The 22608-nt window shown below is 40.4% G+C and overlaps 1 protein-coding gene across 10 annotated transcripts in view; it reads right to left on the bottom strand.

Moving 5' to 3' along the window:
- Nucleotides 1–22608, bottom strand: part of DYM (dymeclin) — a 210710-nt gene that overhangs the window by 154247 nt on the left and 33855 nt on the right. For all 10 annotated transcript variants that reach the window (XM_068177388.1, XM_068177390.1, XM_068177393.1 and 7 more), the window contains 2 exons: nucleotides 15173–15298; nucleotides 12714–12856 (listed from right to left, as the gene is read on the bottom strand). In XM_068177388.1, the coding sequence (XP_068033489.1) occupies nucleotides 12714–12856; nucleotides 15173–15298 (269 nt within the window). The remainder of the gene's footprint in view (nucleotides 1–12713; nucleotides 12857–15172; nucleotides 15299–22608) is intronic.

Genomic DNA, 22608 nt, shown 5'->3' with positions numbered 1-22608 from the left:
CGATCAAGAAATGCCTCTTCTTTCCCTGGAGCACTTTGTACACTGCTAACACTAACAGGTTGAAACCTCAGGGTCTCATCTCAAGATTTCCTCTGAAGTTACTGGGATTCTGCACAAGCACACAATCTCTCTTTGCATATCTAGACCCCAGAACCACACACTGCAAAGCTATAAATACACATCCTTTGCCACGTAGAGGAATATGAACACTTTTATACCACACAATCTGCTATCACCATCTCAAAAAAAATTCTTTACTTAGGAAGACATTATGGCCTGTGAGGGTGGGCAGGCCCTGGCACAGGGTGCCCAGAGAAGCTGTGACTGACCCTGCACCCCTGGTAGTGTCCAGCCTGAGGCTGGACAGGGCTTGGAGCAACCTAGATAGTGGAAGGTGTCCCTGCCCATGGCAGAGGTGGCACTTTAAGGTCCCTTACAACACAAACTACTCTGTAATTCTGTGATTTTATGATTCATGGCACTCCTGGGGGTTTGCTCTCATTCCAAAGAATGGCAAAGATTCTGATATGTTTACACAAAACCTTCAGAAGTATTCAGAGAGTAATGCAAGAACAGCGTATGCACTTAGAAAAAATGAATCTTTAGACATGCAGCCTCTAGTAAAATTTGTGTTTAAGATCTTTGCCAGTCCAAAAGAAGTTTGCAAGCCTGATAACTGCAATACAGGATCTTCCTTGAGAACACAGAGAAAAAGAACAACAAAGATGGTTCTCAACTAATTATTCACTTCTCTCTTATCTACTGGCTAACCTACTCACCACTTTTTTTTTCATCTCACTACACAAAGCAATGTATTCAGGCAGGTATTACATGGGTGGTACAGTAAGAACTAGTGGTGTAAGAGCTATTTCTTGCCTCCATAGTCCTAGTTCATTTAAGACCTAATTCAGATCAGCTGAAAACTAGTTTGTTCTAAAGGCTTAAACGAATCTATAAATCCACCTTTCCCCAAAGGTTCAAACCTAGCTGTATGACAGGCATCACAGAATGGTTTGGGTTGGAAGGGACCAGGAAGACCAGCTCAGGCCATCCTCCTGACATGTTTTGAGTGAATTAAGACCAACAGGAAAGTAAAAACTCTCAGTTCAGGCTGAGAGTATAGGCCTATGTATTTATCAGCTACAGAGTCTCATACTGCTGAACAAAAATCCAAAATATTAGCTGGAATGCTATGAAATTCAGTCTTTTAACAATTACATTCCAGAGTCAGACTCATTCTGAAATTTTTCATTTAGACAGAAAATATTATCCTGTTCCTGACCACAATTCTCTTATGAAACTTAGTTTTAAATTTATTACCTACCCAATTCAGCATAAGAGTGACAAGGTCTCAACTCTGTCATTATTAATATCCACAAAAGGAATACAGGGTTTGGATCCCAGCCAAGGAAAATCTGTCCATTGTACCGCAGCATTTCTACCAGTAATAGTCTACCTCAAACCTCACAACATGCTCAAAAATTAAGGGGAAAAGAGAGCAGTGCTTGGCACAAATACTGGACAAAATGCTATCTAGAAAGGTCAAATATGAAAGCATTTCCTTAACATGCTAAATAAAAATAACGTGCGAGAGCCTATTAGACCAGCTTGCTCTCCACTTGGCATAAGCAGGCCCCTAACAATAGTCTAATGAAGGAAGGTTTTTATATTAATTCTTGGATATACATTCACATCAGGAATGGGTTTGCATCACAACAGCCATTTACATATAAGCAACAGCCTTCATGTCAGCCAGCCAAGTCATACCTGGGTTAGAGATGTCAGTCATCCTCCCACCTACAGCTACTCCACACATCCCCATTCTTTGTCTTACAGAACAGGAACAAAGACAGAAAGGACCAGGAGACAATATGGGACACTCAGGAAACAAGGGATTTGCTTCTGTGCCTGCCCCCCCAGCCTCTCATCTGTCTAGTGCTTCCCTTTACTTCACACAGCACTTAAGTTTATAGTGCTTAGTTTTATTAATATCCAATCCAATATCCAATAGTGGATGAAAGTTAAAATGAGTAAAGCTGCATTCCTGCTATGGTGCTGATAAACATTTCCTTCCAATATCCAATATTAATATCCAATATCCAATATTTGATGAAAGATAAAATGAATAAAGTTGCATTCCAGCTATGGTGCTGGTAACACTTCTTCCCTCTTGCTTCAGCCCTTCACCCAGTCAGCCTGCACAAAAACAGCATGTCACTCCAGTCTGAGCCACGTCCCCTCATCTGTGACAATCACCATCACCCAGACATCAACTGACCAGAGATTCACAGCAGCACAGCTCTGGGCTTCATGTATATTCAAAATCCAAATAAAAATCTAATTACTTAGAAGCAAGCAAAAATTCACACTTTCCTGTAAGGATACTAATTGAATTGCCATGTAATGCAGAAATTTATTTTTCAATAATGGAAATCCATTCTTTTCAACCAGGATGTCTATTCCTAGGTGCCACATTCTTTTCTTGTTAATAGTATTTTTCTTTCCCCAAAGTGAGTCACTCTGGAAAATGCCATTTGCTTAAAGGAGAAAAATTGACAAACAACCCCAACTGTCACAGAAATGAATGTTCACGCTCAGTGCTACAACTACCACATACCAATAACTTAAACCTCAATCACGAAAGTACCAAATTACTCAACAATAGTAACTGGCCTCAGGACAAGGAAATAAAACTTACATCTACAACTGTGAAAACAGTTTCTACTAATACACTGCTAAGCACATGATCTGTTTGGCTTTGCTCTGCTTTGGCTGGGAAGTCTTTCGCAGAAAGACGGAAAAAGTTTTTGATGGCTTATTCAAAAGGAAAAATAGCCATTTATCAGGTTATATAAAAATCTCATACTTGTGTTGGAAACTACAGTTTGGCAGAACACATTCAATTACCACTGGGTCTTCTAGAACATTAGGTAAAAAATAACGATGGTATAATCGCATTAAGGTTTGTCTTTGTTGGTTTAAGACAAAGATTTTAGTCAAAGGTCTCATTAAATCTTAGATCATTCTGTGCAGAGTTTAGCTCTTCTGTGGGTCTACAAAAACAAGGAAGTACGACTATAATCCATAGAAATAAAAGAAAGATGGAAAGACGTCCATGTTTCTTATGCTTAAAAATAGAGGAACATTTTCCCCTCTTTAACAAAAATTATTCATTAGGAACTATAGCTGTGAAAATGAAATTATTTGTGAAATTAACCCTCAAAATCAGAGTCAAACACTTCAGTCCATATAGGCAATACTTCAAGTTTGTGCTCTTAAGAACATATTCAACAAGGCTCAAGGGAAAACATTCAGGTGGTGTGTGCTACAAAGTCCAGTCAGGTTGTAGCACCTCAAAATTACAAAATTAATTATAGCCAAGATTTTCACAGTATTTCCTCTTATCACAGAATGGTTTGGGCTGGAAAAGACCTTAAAGCTCCTCTCGTTTCAGCCCCCTGCCATGGGCAGGGACACCTTCCACTAGACCACTGCTCCAAGCCCTGTCCAGCCTGGCCTTGAACACTTCCAGGGATGGGACTTCTCTTATCCTTCAAAATACTTTTGTCTCAAATTCTGCAAATTCAATGTATTCTTTGCATACCAGCCACAATAAAAAAATGCAAATAAGCAATTTAAAACAAGGTTGCTTAGGAAAAGCACAGATTCATGATCTTTTAAGTTTTATGATTTTATGAGTCAAGGAGCAAAACTTCTGTACAGATCTACAAGACTGCAATTTTGAAGTGCAGATGCGCACAGAAATGCACACAGATATTTTCACTGCAGATTAAAGAGAGTCAAGTGTTCATCAGATTCGTGCTCTTCAAAGTTTCGCTTCCACAACACATTTTTGTTTTCCTTCATTTCCCTCAGAGATCCAGCAAAACCTACCACAGTCATCTCCTAAAAGCACAGTATTCCTTCACACCATGCACATTCAAAAGCTAGAATGACGATTTCATTAATGACTTGTTTATGGAGGTAGTTAATTACCCATCTCATTCTGGACAGGTGCTTAGCACTGGCAAGACAGGCACCACTTTCTGCAGGGAATAAATATTCTTGTCTCATAAGTACTATTACTAAATCAGAGTTCATCCATAGGCTCCTTAAGTAAACTGTTCTTTATATTTAAGCATTGTAGTTGAGTAGACTGACATCACAAATTAAGGTTTCTCCCCTGACAAAAATATTGAAAGGCAAACAAAACTGTTTCAGAACTAATTTGATCATGACATAGAACTTCTACATCTAAAATGTGCCACTCCTATCACGAGTTCAATTCCACACTGAACATATTTCATAAATTTCTCTTTCACCTTGTACATGTCAAAAAGTCTACCAGACTTCAGGAGTTATTTAGTGAATGGATTAAAATACAGATTTTCCTTGCAGATGCACTAAAAAAAATCTATTTATTTCAGGGAAGGAGCAGGAAGCTAAAGGTGGAAGGGAACAGGGAACTAAACAGAAAGCACAGACAACCTTTCCTCTACCCTTATTTTACCTATAATGTATCAATAATAAAACAAATATAAAATCCTAAAGAAAAATGCAAAAAAACATGACAGCTTCACAGATCTGGTACTCTAGTAGCCTACTGGAGAAAACAGAACACCCAGAAAATGGAGCTAGCTAATCAGTATTTCCAGACAGGCAGTGCACAGCATTGCCTTTTCATTCCTTTAGTCTTTACACACACAACCAGTCAAAAATACCCCACAAAATTTAACTATTAAAAGGAGTTTCACACGCCAGGCAATGTAACTCCCCTGGTCTGCTGAGCATGGACAATGGTTAAAATTAGTGATCTGATGTCTGAATACTCCCACTCCAAAATATGGCACAGACATCTGGCAGGACAATGAAGGGGAAACAGTTAATGTGTTATTCAGTAACATGTAATTTATTAACAAATGCAGCTTCAGATGGATTTGATCCATGAGCAGACCTGAAAAACAGTTTTTAAGAAAGAACAATAGAAAGCCAAAGAATTTGTTGTGCTTTATCAATGCTCTTTATCCCAAATTGCAATGCAGCTCAGTTTCTCCTATCCATGCACTTTCCAATCTGTCAATTATCAGACATCAAGTCTAAACCTTTCATAACATAGCATCAGTGTATCTGGAAACAAATATCACCCTTTTTCCTGATGTGTCCAACCATTTTCAGGAGAAATCATGCAGCTAAACACAACAGGCTGAGCACTTTAGTGCAGGTATTTTCAAAATTATGAAAAATAAAGCCCTTATGTTATTTTCACATCCCATATTAGTGCAAAAAAAAACCTAATCTTTTGAGTCATTAATGCTACAAAGTCTGCATCTGCTATGCAGAAGGAGGACCATCAAAAAGTTCAAGATCAAAAAAACCAGAATTTTTTGTCTTGGAAGGGAAAAGCTTAAAAGTCATCCAGTCCCACCCACTGCCATGGGCAGGGACAGCTCGCAATATCCCAGGTTGCTCCAAGCCTCATCCAGCCTGGCCTTGGACGTTTCCAGGGATCCAGGGGCAGCCACAGCTGCTCTGGGCACCCTGTGCCAGGGCCTGCCCACCCTCCCAGCCAGCAATTCCTGGTTCCCAATATCCCATCTGTGCCTGCCCTCTGGCAGTGGCAGCCACTGCCTGTGTGCTGTCCCTGCATGCCTTGTCCCCAGTCCCTCTGCAGCTCTCCTGGAGCCCCTTGAGGCCCTGGCAGGGGCTCTGAGCTCTCCCTGGAGCCTTCTCTTGTGCAGCTGCACAGCCCCAGCTGTGCCAGGCTGGCTCCAGAGCAGAGGGGCTCCAGCCCTGGCAGCAGCTCCGTGGCCTCCTCTGGGCTGGCTCCAGCAGCTCCACGTCCTTGTGCTGTTGGAGCCAGGGCTGGGGCAGCTCTGCAGGTGGGGTCTCAGCTGAGCACAGTATCTGTTAACGCTGTACTTAAGAAGTGCAGCAGCCCACAGGAAGAAGGTACTGAATCTTTAACTCACAGATTTTGGACTGTTTCTTAGACAGCATGGATGGTCAAGCATCTTTGTCATTTGAAATGTGCTCAAAAATGAACTTGAAAAATACTGGCACTTTTTAAAGGCTTTTCACATTTATTGCTAAAATAAAGATTAGGTAGGAAATGAATATTTCTGTTGACACTCAATTATAAGGTAAAGAGTAATGGATTTCTTACCATCCACTAGTTGAAATTTATAGGACTTTAAGAAAAAGTCAAACATAACTGATTTTGCTGCTCAAGTTCATTTTTTTACATAGCTGATTATTGACATTCTCTAATTATAAATATTGTCTATCTCAATTTCCATTTCCATAATTCTCTAGAGCTAAGAAGAATTTGGAAAACAAGAAATACTTCCTTCTCAGCCATAAAAAATTCCTTTTTTTAAGCCCTCATCCTTGCAAAATACTAACTTTCAAAACTTTGTTACAATACAACAGCTCGCTTCTTGGTTTCCTTTAACAAGCAATTTCCCTTAAAGAATTAAAGAAAAGTCATTTTTGAGCCAATAGGTTTTCTCTTCTCTTTTATAATGGGTTATTTGAAGCTGCTCAGGTTTTGGAATATCAGGATAAATGTCAGGGAGATAAATCACCAACACACCTCGTGAAACTTGCTGCTGCACTCTCAGTAAACAAGCTGAAGCATATGGTTACAATTAGGGTTTGTATGACCACAGAAATCAGAAGCTCTAGTCATGAACCACAGCCTCGCTGTGCTGTGCACTGATGGTCCCTGCTCCAAACAGCTGACAGGCTACAGAGAGCTACAGCACAGCTCCCTGCACAACACAAGCCTGGGCAGTGCCAGGAAGACTTCACAGAAAAGAGGCTTTACAGACTTTAAAAACACATAAGCCTCCACAATGTTAAGTATGAAAAATATTGTCACTGTCACAAGGGTGGAGTGGTGGCAGTCAAGGGTCCCCAGGAGCACCAGCCTCTCCAAAAATAAAAAGAAAAATGTGCAGTTTCACTGAATCTCAGAACAGGTAAGGGTGGAAGGGACCACAGTGGATCATCTGGTCCCAGCTCCCTCCTGTAGCAGGGTCATCCCAGAATAATGGCACAGGATCGTTATCCAGATGGGTCTGGAATATCCTCAGCAAGGGAGACTCCACACTCTTTCTGGTCTGTTTCAGTGCTCAGTCACTGCGTGGGGAAGTTCTTCCTCATGTCCAGGTGGATCTTCCTGGGCATCCGTTTTTCTGGTGCCATTGCTGGGTCCCACAAAGCAGAGTCTGACCTGTGCTCTGACACCTCCCTGCAAATACTGATGAGTCTCTTCAAAGTCAACCAAAGATTTCTCAGAACTATCAAGCCCAGGAAATAACAGTATAAATTGTTCTTCTGGGAAAGAATGCTTTGCTGTTACTACCATCAGTGCATGTGCAAACAGCAGAGCTCATAGAGCAAAGCCCATGCTATCAGTACAGCTAGTTCTGACTAAGGGCGGTTTACCATCAAAATAATGTTGGTGAAGCTAACAGGACTGATCAAGAATTTCATGGAATCTCAGGATGGTTTGAGTTGAAATGGGACCTTAAAAATCCTCTCATTCCAATCCCCTGCCACGGACAGGGACACCTTCCACTAGCCCAGGTGGCTCCAAGCCCTGTCCAACCTGGCCTTAGACACTCCCAGGGATCCAAGGACAGCCAAAGATGCTCCGGGAAATCTGTGCCAAGAATTCCTGGTTCCCAATATCCCATCTGTGCCTGCCCTCTGGCAGTGGCAGCCACTGCCTGTGTGCTGTCCCTGCATGCCTTGTCCCCAGTCCCTCTGCAGCTCTCCTGGAGCCCCTTGAGGCCCTGGCAGGGGCTCTGAGCTCTCCCTGGAGCCTTCTCTTCTTGAGGGGAACACCCCCAGCTGCAGAGGGGCTCCAGCTCTTGGAGCATTATTTCTTAATTACTACAATTGTTCTGATTTCAGATCCTTGTCATTCAAAGTCCCAAGAGCTTGGTGGAGCTGGGGCCAAATGCCAACAGAAGCACTACTGCTGTATAATCATTCTATAGTCTCACATCATTCAAATACACAAAGATAAATTACATTTCAAGAAACAGAACATACATGTCAAAGGAAGTGTCTAAGAGCTTGACAGCAAGTACATCTCTGGTCTGCAGAGATATCTATCAAATGTATTTCTGTACCAAGCTGCTTAAGGCAGAAGGTGAGTTTTTGTCATAAAAACTTTAAAACTCTCAAATGTGACACTGAGACACTGCTCAGGCAGCAGCAACCAATTTCAAACCAGCTTCTGTGGTCCCTGTAGCATCCACACAGAGATTTTGGGAAGGATGAAGCCACTCTGGCACCAGTTTGCTGTGCAGCTCTTGCAGACTGCCCCTGCCACAGCTACACAACCAGAACACTCAACTATTTATTCTCAAAGTACCTGTGCTTGAACTGCAGCCACACACTTTGCTCTGTCAGGCACATCGTCACAGGAACTAATTAAAAATTAAAGATCTGGAAACTTCCTCAATCAGCCCATTCAGACAAGGGAAAATATCATAGTTACAGCTTCAAGAGGATGACACTTACAGACTGTAAGCAAGAAGGAACACGAACAGACAGAACTGGAAAAGAAAGCTCAAATGTACATTTCCATTGTGGTGGGCACAAACAGACATTTAAGCATTGACTAAGCACCAGAGATAGACACCAGATCTGTAACACATCACAAAAAGGATCTGGAAGGTAGAAGCAAGCAGAGTGAAGCATTTGTTAGAAGATGTAAAGGTTGGTGAAATCATAAGAAATAACAGACACATTGTCATTATGTTTTTGTGTCTCTCTACTTTGATATATTTTTATGTAGATATCACAAATCAGGCTACACAAAATTGAAGAGGAAAAAGATATTAACATAAAACACTAAATATTAATAAACTGTTTTCTTGTAAAGTTAAAAATTATCATTCAAATGTTTCTATTAACCAGAAATTAGCCTCCCCCCAAAGAAACAGAATAAGATATAGTGTATATAAATCACAGATGTACAACAGAGGTCTGATACCTTCAGGTATCCTAATGCTGAACAGTATAATGCAGAGCAAAGGATATACTTGCCTGAGATAACATCATTAATGGCCAGGAACATTTCTCTAGTTCCAACCAAAGAATACAAACAGGAGAAAAAAAGCCATCACTGACCACAACACAATGCAAATGCTACAACAGTATGTTTGTGCAGCAGATTAGTTATGATGATGACTTGGGAGATTAATGAAGCTGAATCCAGTTACTGACTCCGCTTTAGTTCCTTACAGATACAGCATTGTACCCCTCATATCCATAAACATCCTAACAGCACAAACCAAGTCAATTAGATCCCACTGTTGCAGTAACCCCTTACTTCTGCCACGTGCATTAGTGTCTGGAGTTGTTTTTAATAGCAAAGTATAAACTGGATCAACTATTTCAAAGGAAACTATATAAATTGACTTATTTTTCAATAGTCTTGAGTAGCACTATCATTTCCACATCTTAGCACATCATCTGCTTGGCAGTTCCTCACTCTAACAAGGATTTTATTTTGCAAGCAATAAAATGACTAATTAAAAAAAATTGCTTGTCCACAAGAAGTTGTCTCAGCTGACTGCAGACTATGAATTGGCAAATATTAAGAAATCTCAACAAAAAAGAGGGAACTTAGAGCCAACAAAAAAACTTGGGTTTGAGGGTAAGTTGGTTCAATGTGCTTTGTGAACCAAGAATAATTAATTTCTGGTTTCCAATAAATGAGTTTCTAATATCTAAATTCTACTGCCATGCATATTAATGTCATTTATGCTTCACAACACTGCCCCAGATCTAGAAGCACTTTACAATTACTTTGCACACCTACTGAAAGACCACAAAGACAAAGCAAAGTTGACTCAGTAGAGAAAAATCTCCTTTATGAAGTCACAAAAATAAATACCATTATTTTTCCCCTCCTTCCAAAACCACCATTGTTTCTTTAATTATTGGAGCATAACAGAATTGGCAGGACAATCCAATCCAGGTATTTTATATCCAGGATAGAAAAAGGTCCTTGCACAGAGGTAACCTGGATCCAGTTAGAGGCCAAACCCAGAAGTAATTGGTGTGAGGATGTTGGCTGTGTGGTTTCAGAGTTAAGGAAGCTCATGAGAGGAAGAAAAACAGGCTACGAAGGATGAGAAGCAGGAGAAGGTTAACTGTGGGAAAGGGTAAAATTCTGTTCATATCATGTATAATTATCACTCCTGCTGAATCACAAGGAAGGAAAAGGAGGGTGGATCTAAAATACGATGCTTATAAGAGTTTGTTGATATCCTGCTGCAGTGCAAGTGACTACAAAATAGGAATAACATTATATATTATAATTTATATGACTGTGGTACCAAGTAAAATAATTAATAAGTACAATAATTATTTTAGACTTCAAAATGTCATATTAAAAACACTTTTCTTTTTTAAACCAGGCTCCTATCTCCTTTTATCCTAAGAAGATTATATTTAGACTATTTCAGTAAACTTACTTTAAGCATTATGTGGTATTTAAAAGGCACTGAGCAACACAGAAATGAGTTTTCAATTCTTCCATTCTTCTTTCAATCTCTATCACGTAAAGATTGCAAAACACACAAAACACAGAAATCACATCAAAGTCTCCCACAGCTGTTCACTGCTCAAAATTCCCTTTTGTTCCCTAACAGACTATCACCTCTTGTTGCTGCATCTTCATTTGTGCTGCACTCTACCTATGTACCTGAGGCTACATGAACCAAAGTATAAATTTGATAAGAGTTAATTCAGAGATAAGACACACAAATATGCCATTTATTCTACAATTCTACTGTGCCCACATTTCACTTATAGTCCAACATCATGTATAGGCAAATAATTTTTAAAAAATCTGAAGCAAATGTCTGGGCATGGATAGGAAAACATTTCTGTTTTTAACAGGATGTGGTACTCCTTTTTTCCCTTTTCCCAGGCAGGAAATTAGAAAGCTCTTTTAAAAGGTTCCTCTTCTTAAAGCTTTAAATGAAGACACTTAATTTGCCGGGCTAAGAGATGGCACTTCAGGTACTCATGAAAGAAGCAAGAAAACAAGCGTAGGCGTATGCCAAGGTAGTTGCTAAGGGAATGGTTCAAGAGGAGTGAAGGAGGTGGGAGTGTAGGAAGAGACAAGAACAGATGTAGGCTGAAATCTTAAGAGTTTGCATTAAGAAATGGAAACTTAATATATAACGAGTAAAAAGTCATGGGGGATATCATGTTAGAAGTGTTACAGACGGAGGCTCGAGTGGTGGCAATATGGATGGATTTACAAATCAGTCAAGTAACCAGAAGAGGGGAAGAAGTGTTTTGCCTGTGGCAGCACTGAGACAGAAAGACACTAGAGAGATCAGAACTAATAATAATATAAGTAACAGCAATTACTCAGGTAGTAATATGTACCAAAATATGCAGTAAAAACTGAAAAACTACAAACCAGATACTGAAAACTGCTTCAGAAAAACATGTTAGGAGCAATTTCTCCTTGCAATTGAAACGTAGGAAAAGAATATACCTGATGGGACTCTCGAATAAAACACTGCAAGGAACAATTTAATTAATCTGGCGCGCGTGTAAGCGAATCGCAAGGCAAGCCACTACTTTTTGCTGGGTTTAGGTTAGGGACACAAGCCAGGCACGGCCCTGGAGGGTGTAGCCCGGAGCGCAAAAGGAGCTGAGTGCAGCAGCCGTGCGCTTTTACTGCCGCCGTGAGGAGGGACGCGGGCACTGCCTCCGACTGCAAATTCTGGCAGACCCCTTGCGGCCTGAACTTTAATATTCCCTCAGGAGGCTGCCAGTGAATTGATTTCACAAAAGAGCTAAATAAATAGCATCGGTTTTAACAGTAACTGACTTGCAAAGTGTTCTCTAGTTTATCGGGGAGTAAGAAAATAATACCTACCTTTGCCGTTAGCACAGTATTATGTTTTATTCTCATTCAATGGAAAAGAAAAAACCTCTAGGACAGATTTTTATATACCAGTAAAACACATCTGGTGTGGGGTAGGGAGCAGCCACCAACCAAAACAGAGTGTATAGTATAACAAAAATGAGAAACTTTCTTCTGAACAACAAATGGCATCAAGTCTTTGCTATTCTTCAGGCAGTATTTCTCTACAGCAAACAGTCTGGGAAAGGTCAGAATCTAGTCATACTTATCAGGAAAAAACATTAGTCAACTTACTGGGAAAGGCACAATATGTTGCAAAAATTCCTATCTAGGCTGCTCCCCTACATCAAAGAACCGTCCTAGGAGGGACCTCTTGGGACCACCTAGCCCAATCCTTTGCTCAAGCAGAGCCACAGAGCAGGTCACCACATGCACAGAGTAATTGTAAAGAATAAAATGCGCACATAAAACTATTTCTTGCAACATTGTAAGTAATCTGAAGTATGTGATTCATCACATAGGGCACTACTTGGTTGGTTGAAGGTTTTTTAATGTGTCAGTAAAAAAAAAAAACAAAAAAACAGGGGCTAGGTGATACTTTTACCATCTGCTGTCCTGCAGGTATAATTGCTTCAGATTCTAGCACATTTCAAGATGGGCCATGCAGGCCTGTGGACAGCTTTTCTACACTGGTATCACTTGTTGAAAAAGAAATTGGTTACAGGTGTGTCTGCAAGAGAGGGCACACAGAAGGCAATACTTCATATGGTCTGAAGTACAATTTATAGAAAATCAGACTCACTTGCCACCCCAGATGCAATTCCATAGAGCAGTCCTCCTCCATCTGTTTGCTGCTGAAAGACGTGGGTCCCTGGAGGAGGGCTTCTCTCTTGTCTAATGAAATTATATAGCAAAGTTTTCACAAGTCTGCTGGTATATGGGAGACTGGAAAGAAAAAGAAATACAAAAAACTTTAGTTGACTCACAACTCACAAAAATTAGCCAGTGTTTGGCATTAAAGATGGTCAGTAACTCTCTCAGTGCTGACCAGACTGGAAAGGGAAAGAACACCAAGGTCTTGCCCATGCAAAGCTGTCTGGACTCCAGCAGGGGTCTGAAGGAGCATCTTCCACAGTAGGATAATGAAAACTGCCTTTTGCTTTTTGTTTTTTAAATACTACTTTTAAATAAACCATTTAGTTTGTAGAATCATTGTACTCACCTCAATACACCAATGGTAAAAAGTATTTATGCAATGGAAAGAAACATTGTATTTTTCCAATTTTTACTCCATGCTCTAGTAACACAGAACAGGAAACAACAGCACCTCTCCACACAGTTTTTTTGTCTGTGTGTGCAGCTCAGAACCAATCTTAAACACCTTTTCATACCTCAAGGATTCCATAACTCCAGGAATTTGCAAAGACCAATGAAACGACCAACCTCACATCAGTGAATCTGAAAAATGGCAGTAGAATTTGTTGGGCTTAACTAAAAGGTTACAGTATTTCCAAAATGGAGTAGCATTTCCACAAAAGCAAACATCTGGCTCCCATTCCCATCTGATTTAGAGCTGAAAAGAAGGAGCTCTATTAGGATGGACCCTCTGACCATCTGCAGAAGCCCAGAAGGTGAGGGGCTAATGTGCATGTCCGAAATACCAATAGCTGCATGGTGTGGAGCCAACCAAGGATTTTTGGGAATAACAAACAAGGACTGTTGGTAAAAACACACAAGAGAAAGACCGGGATGGAGAAGGGGCCATATGGAGGCAGGGCTGCATTTTCTGGGACAAACCTCCTGGTTGTGGCTCCTGCAGAAAAGCACAACCCGGCTCAGCACAGGTGCAGGGACGGGGCTGAGAAGGACCGGGCACTGCAGTGGGGAACGAGCCCATCCAAGACCCCAGAGCCTCCAACCCATTACCAGAAAGGTCTGAAAGAACCACTGTGAATGAGAGCTGACTTGCACAAAAAGTGGGAAACTTCTCCCCAGAGAGTGGAAGACTTAAATGTGCCCCACAAAGCCCAGGGCCCCAGGACATCCCATCGGCTGGATCGGCACTGGAGCCAGGACTAGCGATCTCTCTCTTCTTTCCTTCCTTTGTCTCTTCCCTTCTTTGATCCAATTCTCTCTCTCTGTGTCCCTCTCTTTCTTACTTTACAGCACCCTCCACCTTTATCCAAACCCCACTGTGCTTACACTGGGATATCAGGGACAAATACTGTTTTCTGTGCCAAGTGTGTAATCTACTAATAAATCTTGGCAGATTCCTCTGACTTTTGTCATTTCTTTTGATCATTAACATCTACAAATCCTGGGTGCTTCCTTCTCCCTAGGGGTGAGATGTCACACAAGTACCCCTCCAACTGTTCACATTGCTCTCAATTCCCAGCCACCAAATTCCCATGTCTCTCTCCAGAGGTCTGGCTCCTCCTACTCCCAAATCAGACCTCTTAGACCACATACTAAGTCTTCCCCCAAACGTTCCCCGTTTTCCCCCAAACCCTTGATTCTTTCAGTCCAGAGACTGAAGCACCAGGACACCCCACACAACCCGATGCTTTGGCTCTATCCTGCTGCTGTTTCAGGTTGAAGTCTGCCCTGCGCTCCAAGCTGGGCCTCCCTCCTTTCCCTGCATGCCAGAGTAGTATCTGTCTCTTACACCTAGTAGAAACTTCGGGAAAACAGAGAATAAATACATTTATGAGAAATCTGCCCACATGGAACTTCAAAGAGGAAGAATGGGAGCCTGACTAAAATGCATGTAAGCCACCGTGAAAGCACTTGAACACAACGACCAACTTGCCAGAACAAGTGGTATTACTCACACAACCAAGTCTACCCCTGGCTAAGTGTTCCCTTCAGCTCAGCATAGCACGTGTCTTCATCTTTCCAAGGACTCCTGCTTATCTGGATGGCAAGAAAGCTCTAGCATTTCTGAGGGACCTGAGCTCTCTAAGCTGCAGTACTACAAGACTCAATGCTGAATCAAAAAACCATCCTGAAAAGTAAATACTGTTTTAAGCTAATGAAACTACCCTCAAAATATAAAAATGACTGCCAAATTAGTTTTACTGAGGTCTGGGCTGTGAGATTTCCACCCAAATCCCTCCAAGAGCCTTTACAGATGTTTGCTTTTATGATCTCTTTTCTTCTGAGCAGAACAAATTTTCTATCAAGATAACATTTTGCTGCCTTCTGTTTTCAGGCACAAACAACCTAAAGAAGCCATCAGCAGCACCCCAGAGCAGGACGTACCATCGACCATGCATCAGGTATCTGTGAATGAGGCTCTCTCGCAGAATCTCTTTGTGGAATAACTGGCAGGAGAGGAACACAATGAGAGTTGTCACGGCTTCCAAAGAAATGCTGTATGTAATATCTCTGCAGAATAAAGGGAGAATTACGGGGATTAATCTGCTGGGTTGTCTACAAGGTGATTTCCAAGAATACTTGGTAGCTTCACCTGAAGTTATACACTGTGTAGCATAGAGAGTTTCAACTGGGAATATGTAAACAACAAATTCAAGAAACTCAGCATCATTTCATACCAAAAATGGATGTTTTTCTTAGAAATAAGCACTTTTCTTTACGCCAAAGGACAAAACAATGTAAAAAGAGGTATTGCTCATAGCACTCAAGTTGCAATTGACAGACTATACTTCTTCCTCAAAATAAAAAGTATCTCTCAGAAGTGTATCCTTTGTACTATTAAACAAAACTGTCATAAAACCATCATGCTAAGTGAGGGAATGAATGTCCAGCTAGCCCAACACAGCTCTGTCTGCCAAGAAAACTGGATCCCTATGAGAAGAATGTAATATACAAATGCTAGCTCAAGTGTACAAAATGCTCAGGGTATCAGGATACCACATACACTAGACATTTTTAAATGGTATTTTTGAGGTAACAGGGAAGTAGAAAGTTTCAAGGTATTACAAGGTATTCAAGATAATCACAAAGAATGAGTGCAATGCTTAAATACAGACACCAGACAGTTCAGCAAAGTTCATTTAGCTCAGGCTGACTAGGGAAGGCTGTGCAGCAGAACAGATGACAGGCACACCCTTAAAAGGATCTTGTGCTTTCTGTTCCCACCTCTGCCTATAATGACTTTATTACAAATTTTGTTTTTAAAAGAGAGAGGAAAATGGCATTTGCCTCCTTAATCAGTAACAAATTGCAGACTGCAAGAAACCTTTTAAAACACAAGGAACTAACTTGGACATGAACCACTATCATTCATATCAGTTTCAACCAAAGACCATTTTTACCTCCTCCAAAATGAGATACTTCATTTGGTGCGACAACATGATCCTGCAGTTCATCAAAATATTGTTATCAAGTATTGGAATTGTTACCAAAAGTCCTTTTAATGCTTCTCCCACTGTCACTATTTAATTTCCACAGTATGCTTCACAATCCAGTATTGCTATGGTTTCCCTGCAACAGTTATTAAGGTTTTCTGACCTGGGACCTACTGAAATTTCAAAATCCGTTTATTATTGTCAAATGCAAATTTTTAATAGTACATCTATTTAAGATTTTTAAAAAAATCAAAACACCAAAGAACAAATCAGCATCAATGTTGTTTAATCAGTGGTTCTAATTTTCCTTTGTTACAATGTCACCTTCCAAAAATTTTATTCTCAATAGTTAGAACAGGTATAAGCATAAAACTAAGTGCTCTTTCAAACAATGATGACTTGAAAACTGCAGTGCAATTTCCCAAAGCAAAACAAGTTAACCCCAGAAAAGACTAGATTTTCACTAGTCTCAGGATCAGAGCTGTTGTGGTCCTCACTAAAATACATAGGATTTTATTTAGAAGAAATCAGTCTAATTTTTAACACAATCAAATAGCTTAATATTCTCAAGTGTGCTTCCAGATATGCTGTAAGCAGCATGCATTACTGTGAAGTGTGAAAACAAGAATTTCACACATCACAATGCACAGACAGCTTAAGTTAAGCTCTTCTGCAGCAGCTCCAGGCCAGAGTTTCTCCAGAGTGCAGTTATTTACTCAAAGCCAACAGCAAACTGGAATCACAATTTCCTGGATCACAATCCACAGAACTGCACCACCTCTCATACAAAAATGTTTTTAAAAATGAAGGTTGTGCATATTCACTGCTTTTTATTTTCTCTCACTTCATTTGAGTATTTGAACCCCAAACATTTGAAGTTACAGGTTGGGAAAGGACATACTGCTTAAGTAACATTTTCCTGAAAATCATGATGTCCTTTTGAATTACTTTTACTCTCTGCAAGTTACCTGACTTTTTGCCCACTCTTGAGGAAGTTCGCCAGTGTAAATGCTGATAATTAGATCAGGCCAGAGGTTACACTCTGATCTGGTTCCACTGCAAATTCATCTGAGCCAGAAGCAAGGCTGCACTAGGAACAGTGCCTGCTCCCTCTCCAAACCACAGGAGCTGTGCAATCCGCCACCCACACGCATCCCAAGCAAAGCAAGGAGGACTTATACGCATACATATCAATTATCAAAGGTTAGGCCACCAGCAAAAAAAATTAAGAAATATTTTTCTATCAAAATAAAAGCAACAGTTTGGGAAAATACATTTTTGATATTATAAGAAAACATTCAGGAACTTATCATGATGACAAAGGTTGAGCATACAAGAACAACGTCTCCTACCCCAAGGTGATGAATGAAACGGGTAATAATTTCATGACATACTACAGCATGTACTGGGTCACTATTCAGAGAGGAAACAAATTTTGGGGTCTAATTTACTTTTTCTCAATTTCAATCATTCATTCATTTATTTTTATTACAACCCACACAAGCGGAATAGCAAATTTAAGGAAACATTGCAAAATAATTTTCTGTTTTGATAAGAATCAGCATAAAAAAATAAACTAAGAGATTACTGTACTGTATTAAGGAAAAAAAAAATCTGCTTTCAATATCCTTATATAACTCAGATAGAAAAAAAATCCAGAAAGGTAAATTCAAGCAGTCCCACTTTGTGAGTTATTCTCATTTTCTCTAAGTTCAAAACCCAGAAAGGACAAATTTAAGTGTAGAAACACTCCACTCAAACCTCTAGAATCTGTTCAAATTAAATCTGTTCTGACATAAACACAAGCAAGGTCCTGATATCTGCAGTAACATCTCAGGTCCAGTGGCCCTTAATTTATCAGCACAAGGATAAAGCTTCAGAGCAAAATTTTTTTCTCCACCAAGGGTCAAATTTATGGTTTTCTGAAACTCAGGCATTTCTAAAGGATCACAAGAACTACCAGGAACCTCTTTCAACTTCAAAGAACACATTGTTTATTTATAATAGGGGGTCTTGGTTTTGAATTTTTTTTTTTTATTCAAAGCTATCGGTCATATAGAACGACTTTACATGGAATTTATGCTGATCTTCAACTTCCCCTGAAAACTGTTTGCTTGCAGATAAGGAGGAAACTAGAAATAATGAACTCGTGTATCAATTACATGTCAAAATTATTTAGCTACTTCTCTCAGAAAGCCAGAATAACTGCATGTTGTTTTGAGCTTCTGTGACTTTTGTTTTTTGTTTTTTTTTCCTTCTCAAGTGTCTTGCAAAAGAAATAAAAACCCCACAGATAGAGCTCACATTCTGTATAAATGGACTTCATAAAACAATGTACCCAAACATGCAGAAATCTTTTCGTTCTCTTCTTTTGGATTTTCTCTTTTGGGTATTCATTAGTTATTCTAAATTTTTTCATCTTATTCTCTCTCCTTTCCAAAGGGAGATACATTCCCATATCAGGTAGACAAGTTGGCAGATACTACAGGTCTGTCTCAAAAGACACCTTGAGAAACACACATCTTTCACACAGAAAGAATCTGAGATAGACTGAAGTCCAGAACTCATGGGAATCGTTTCTCTCCTGCCTTTGGGTTCTCCTCTTATCCCAGGCAGCTGTCCTCCTGGTACCATACCTCGTATGCAGTGACATCCTCGGACCAGATGGAGCAGGCCCAGGTTCTCCCATGTGACACCCAAGCTAAAACTGATTTCTGGCAACAAACCTTATACATAAACATGTACTCTCTGAAGAAAAGACACATCATATTGTATCTATCTGAGATTATGTTAAATTATGGATTTTTCATAGAATGAGGAGCTCCAAAATCCAAGATTCCTTGATACTAGCAGAACAAATGTGTGTGTGTATTTAACACGAGTTCGGTATCTACATTTCAGTGAAAAACTGATACATCAATTCATTCCTCCCAAAAACAAATGATGCCAGACCATTTCAATAAAAATTTTTAAATTAAACAATGAAGGAGTTGTATGATTTATAGTAATAATTGGATAACAATTTATTAAATCAAAAGACAAAAATTAGAATAACAGAATTATTTGGGTTGGGAGGCACCCTGAAGCTCATCCAGTCCCATTCCACTATGCCATGGTGTCCCAAGCCTTGTCCAGCCTGGCCTTGGACACTTCCAGGGATGGAGAGTTCACAACCTCCAGGAAATAAATTCCACTGAGTCAGACCACGTTCCGTTTTAATCTGCTTTGTCAGGTAGAGATCCTGGGCTCCTCTGGGACCTCTACAGCTGCTTTAAAGCAGCATTTAGACATACAGTAGTACTGCTTTAGAAGAAATTGGTGCAGTACCTAATTCTTCCAGGATATGGGTGGAGAGAATACCATTTCTCTTCTGGTCTTCCAAGAAGATACATTTTAGTTGATTTATTTTATTTATTAACTTTGGAGGCAAACCTGTAAATTAGAATCATCAAATCCTTGACTGGTTTGTGTAAGAAAGGACCTTTAAGCTCATCCAGTTCCACCCCCTGACAAAGACAGGAACACCTTCTGCTAGGTCACTCCAAGCCCCATCCAACCTTAGCCCAAATACTGTTCCCAAATGATGCAATCACCCCACACAGAACAAAAACTATGGTCCTGTTAAAACCACAGCTCCCCAGTATCCTGGCATCTGCTTAATCCATTCAAAACCATGTGGATGACCTCAAATCATGCGGATGACCTCCTATAAGCATCACCTACCAAGAACTTCAACAATCTACCTATGTGTCACCATCCTGCTGCTGCTGGCTTCTCTCCAAGGCCAAGCACTGCTCACAAGTGCTTTCTGTGCTCCCAATCATTCAGCTTTGTTCCCTGCCTGTGAGAGAGAGGTCTGTGACAGAGGAACCAAGGTGAAGCAAAGAGGCACCATAGAGGAAAATCTCAGCTACAAACTCCAATTAACACTCTGAAGGCACATGCTGTTGTAAACACTTTAATTACTCAGTGAAATGCAGCTATTTCTATATCAGCACACAGAGGCTGAGAGCTCATAAATGATTTCACACCTACAGAGCAAACAGCCTGAACAGTCAGAAACCAAGCTCCAAATTTCAGCTCCCACCCCTAGACCGAGCCCCCTCCCTGTTCAAATATTTTCCTGAACTTTCACCCAGCCAGAGCTGTCTACTCCGAGTATTAAAAGGTTAAAAGGTAACCCATTTTCTAATTTAGGAGAGTTGCCAAAAGGGCTGATTCATACAAAAAGTCTCAAATCATACAGGAACCAGGTTTCATTTCCCTGCTTCCTGAGGGCCCACCAGAAAGGTGAAAGAGGAGTCACCACAGAGAATAGGATCAGTTTTGAAAACTGAAAAGCAAGTACAATATCTGGCTATCAGTCACAGGATACAAGTACAACAACTCAAAAAGAACATAATCTTTCCTCTTGGAAACATTCCTAATTTTACACTCACTGATGGCACATATGCACTGTGGCAGCTGATAATGCTCTACACTCATTACAGCTGACTCCAAACATTTGGGAGATGTCCCAAGGGGGCACTCAACAAACACTGACTGGAAGTAGAAAGCATCTCTGATATTTCATACTGCATCTCCCCCACGTTGGGTATTCTGAACTGGGGAATAGGGTGAGAAAACAAAATATCCCAGAATGGTTTGGGTTGGAAGGGACCTTAAAAATCACCTCATTCCCCCCCCTGCCATGGGCAGGGACACCTTCCCAATTGGGATATGGGTTCCCAATATCCCATCTGTGCCTGCCCTCTGGCAGTGGCAGCCACTGCCTGTGTGCTGTCCCTGCATGCCTTGTCCCCAGTCCCTCTGCAGCTCTCCTGGAGCCCCTTGAGGCCCTGGCAGGGGCTCTGAGCTCTCCCTGGAGCCTTCTCTTGTGCAGCTGCACAGCCCCAGCTGTGCCAGGCTGGCTCCAGAGCAGAGGGGCTCCAGCCCCTGGAGCATCAAGAGTATGGGAATATTCTAAAGGTAGAACCTAAGGGGTTAACATGAGAGCTGAACTTGAAAGCCTTTTTTAACAGACTGTTCATAAACCATCTGAGACTATGTGACTGTGTATATTGTCACCTCACTGATATTTATTTCTTCCCTCTAGAGATTAAAAATACTAGAAGAAATTCTGGACTTCTAAATGTTGCACAGAGAAATTGTATTATTCTCAATTTACTTTTCATATCACCAAGTCTTGTTACCAATATCCACTAAAATGAATTAAAAGACATTACTTTTCAAACAACAGAACACAAGAGAGCAGCCCAAATTCCTATAAAAATGGACAGCTGCAGAGACTCCCAGGTGTAGCTTCCAACCCCTTGGAAAGAAGAGATGACCCAGGTATCAAACAACTACATTAGACCATCAGAGAGTTCAACACAGAGGCAGACCACAGGAATCACATCCTGCATTTCAGTGATGCAGCCTAAGTGAAAGGCAGACCAGCTCCACAGCCTCTCCCTGTCTTTGCTGTTGAGACCCAAATACCTGCAACCACAGGTTTTTCAACACCCATCATATTTTGTGAAAACAGGGCTGAAAACCATATATGAAAGCAGATTATTAGGAATATGATACACAGTATAATGTAGGGAAAATCTGTACAGACCTCTGATACTGCGCTTTACGGTGAGGAAGTTTGTTGCAATTTAAAGCACACTTAGTGAACAGATAGGTCATAGAAAAATACTGATCTAAGTCTAAAATAAAAACCAAACAAGAACAGATTGAGAAGATGTGATACAGATAAAGGTGCAGCAGCAAATAAAACTCCCTTTATATGAATCAGCTCCCTCCTAAACAGAGCACAATAGTCTTAAACTTTGAGGCTCTTCAAAGTGAAGCAACACAAATCTCTCTCAGTTTGGATGTTTTTGCTACCTTCAACCTCAGTTTCAACAGATAGAAGTTTGCCTTTGATGATCAGAAAAAGTTGCCAAAAATGCAAAAGTCACATGTTTTCCAAATAATGGAGCTACTACAATCTTGATAAAAATTCCTTGAATAGACTCTTTTTATAAAGAACTATTCTGACCTGTTCTTTTGAAAGGAACAAAAATAATTAAAATATGGCACTCCTGAGCTGGAACAGAAAACATTTCTTAATCACTTTGCTGCTCACAACTGGCAAAAAAAGAAAGCCTAAACATTTCTCATCATCTGTACACAGCACCTTTCCTACACTGCAGTTATTTTGTAGAGCTTTATAATCAATTGTATTGCCTTTCCTCCTCCTACATTTGACTTTTAAGCTCCCATAAAATGCAGCGAGCATCTCTAAATGAGTCAAAACTTTGTCAAGATTGTGAACATTTCCAGACAACTAAGACTGCACCCTAAAACAACCATAACTAGAGAAAATAAGGGAATGTAATAGAAATATCAGCTAAGTTG

The sequence above is a fragment of the Anomalospiza imberbis genome, chromosome Z (assembly GCF_031753505.1).
Source record: "Anomalospiza imberbis isolate Cuckoo-Finch-1a 21T00152 chromosome Z, ASM3175350v1, whole genome shotgun sequence".
In the NCBI taxonomy this organism is placed as follows: Eukaryota; Metazoa; Chordata; class Aves; order Passeriformes; family Viduidae; genus Anomalospiza; species Anomalospiza imberbis.
The sequence above is the reverse complement of the archived record's forward strand: the minus strand, read 5'-3'. Positions and strand labels throughout refer to the sequence as shown.